Source organism: Aplysia californica, unplaced genomic scaffold, assembly GCF_000002075.1.
Source record: "Aplysia californica isolate F4 #8 unplaced genomic scaffold, AplCal3.0 scaffold00025, whole genome shotgun sequence".
In the NCBI taxonomy this organism is placed as follows: domain Eukaryota; kingdom Metazoa; phylum Mollusca; class Gastropoda; order Aplysiida; family Aplysiidae; genus Aplysia; species Aplysia californica.
Genome location: NW_004797295.1, coordinates 294,258 through 296,695, shown reverse-complemented (window position 1 = coordinate 296,695; position 2,438 = coordinate 294,258). Strand labels below are relative to the sequence as shown.

The window sequence follows — 2,438 nt, the reverse complement described above, 5'->3', positions numbered from 1 at the left end:
TTTGTTTTGTTCCGGGGTGGGGGGGGGAGGGGTCCACAAAGGACAAATTTCAGCCATTATGGCATCTGCGTCAATGTGCTAATGACCTAACAAGAAGTACCGTGATGGATCAGTTGCTATTGACCCAAGTCATTACATTCTATGGTAACACGATTATCAGATAATGCGTTTACCACCTACCCCACCCCAAGCCCTTACCGGCACAAAATGTCAGAAGCCTTTCATGATTAGAGTGCATTTTCAATGAAAGAGTTATGTTCTGTGATTGATACCATCTGTAAATGCAATAGTTGTAGCTCTTATGAGAAAAATGTAATCAGAGATGTTTCCGACGAATCTAATATGTTGTTCGTGTGCCTGTTTCCTCTTATTTCCAGGAAAACACTACTGGCACAGTTTGACAAAAGACAAAAACATGGACTGTAACAAAATGTTGCCAGTTTTCCTCCTCTACAACGGGGGTGAACTCAACGGTTTTGGATGGGCCATGAATACCAACCTTGGTTCCCCACGATACGAGCACCCTACTAAAACGAGTATTCCCGTAAGTTGTTATTCCACTTGATTTGTTTGGTTTCCCAACTTCATCTCTGACAAGGGTTCACTATAATCAAGTTAACTAACATATAAGAAAAGACTTTAACAATACAACAGCAACAGGATTTTCAGTATCAATACAGAGGCACATGCAGAGACAGATAGTTGCTCTATGCCTGGTGAGAAAAGATCCTTTTTCAAACGCTGTACTTAGTTGTGCAATCAAGTGCATAGAGCACTACCAACAGGGTAAGTCTATGAATTGGGAAGAGTTTGATCCGTATAGTGAAAGAAAAGAAAAAGACAACGGTGCCACAAAGGCACAGGAAACGTTACGTTTGGAGTTTGGAGTAGAAGATGTGTAACGTTTGGAGTGGCATTTTAGTAAGAAGCGTTAACATTATGTGTATCGAGTGTGCTCTTTAAAGTTTCATTGTACTCTTTAAAAAAGCATTCAAGAATTGCAAAGATGCTTTATTCTGTAGCGAAATACATCAGCTTTTTATACTTCTGATAATGTATTGGTCCTTGTGTACTTTGTGAAAACAACATGGCACTCCAGTATCTAGCAGAAATTGATTGTCTTCATTTAAGCGATTTAATGTTGCTTGTTTGCACACAGACTTCCCAAAGACTATACCATCTTAGGCCTTTAGAATTTTGTGTAACCTAGACTTTTTTTGTTGTTCATTCGGGTTTTGCCAGGGTATGGCAATTTGATTAACTACTACTACGCATTTTTGTTTGATTGTTCTTTATAAACAATTTTTGCGAAGCTCAAAAGTAAGAAATTACAAAATCTGTATTCTATTTATACTGTATACCAGAGGCCAGGGGAGGGGGGGCGTACAGATGTCTTTGTGGTTGTGTTGCTGTCTGCTGTAGAAGTGTTCTTTGTTTAGAAATTCTGTAAAATGCAACAGGTCTCTTAGCAATGTTCGATCTTTTTCTTTACGAACAGAATAGTGTAAGCTATGATATTTTATCTTCTTTCCACAGAGCTTCATGCACACCGTACCAACGTGTCTGCTAAATGCACAGCATCTGTCAACTATGCACATCTACTTTACCACCCATGTTGAGCTGGATCTCTGCTGATTACACATGCACGCATTACTTATGTACCTACACCACTGACTTTGACTTTGGTGTAGAACGAACGATTTGTTCATTGCATAAAGATGAATACGTTTAAAAAGTCACCCTAGTAGTTCTTCTGTAATTTCTTTTAAGACCTAGGGGTGCTGCATGTTTTTTTAGTCCAACCGAGGCTGTCCTTTCGTTCATCTCTGTGAAATTTAGGCCTTTTGGCCCTATGGACTGTACATGTACCGGTACAAGATACTAAAAGTCACATGTTAAAAAGGCGAGATCCGTTATCCACGCTCAATAGTATTATTTTAATGAAATGTGAGTATAAAGAGGTCCCATCCCTCTAACCCCAAACAAAAAGTAAAGAATGAAAGAATCTGTAAAAAAAAATTGCAATTGCATTAAGCCTCCTTCGATACCACAATTAAGGTATTTCAGGATGTGGGCTGCTTTGACCACGGTCTGTTTTTTTTAAATTGGTGTTTTTACGCCTCCATTAACACAGTTTAGATTGCTTAGAAAGCGGGCTTCTGACACTGCCTATCAGCGCTAAAACTAACTGAGAAAGCCACAACATTCCAACAGAAAGACCGAAATACTAAGTGCAAATAATGTTACCTCAACTAGGGAATCAACTCGGGTTTCCTGCGTGCGATAGCAAAGTCCCTAACCGCTACACAACCGACGTCGGTGAACCTCGTCTGCCAGATTCAACCTGACCCGAGTAGGACGCAGTACCTCAGTAAAAACACGGAAGGATTATTAACAATAATCGAACACAAGTCGCTGACCCCATTACTTCCGGGGGG

The 2,438-nt window shown here is 39.9% G+C and overlaps 1 protein-coding gene across 1 annotated transcript in view; it reads left to right on the top strand.

The window, feature by feature from the left end:
• LOC101862243 overlaps positions 1-1,739 on the top strand; it is a gene marked incomplete in the record, with an annotated part of 9,268 nt that extends 7,529 nt beyond the window's left edge. The window contains 2 exon segments of the mRNA XM_013089038.2: positions 378-544; positions 1,537-1,739. Of these exon segments, the coding sequence (XP_012944492.1) occupies positions 378-544; positions 1,537-1,635 (266 nt within the window).
• Between the last annotated feature and the right edge of the window lie 699 nt (positions 1,740-2,438).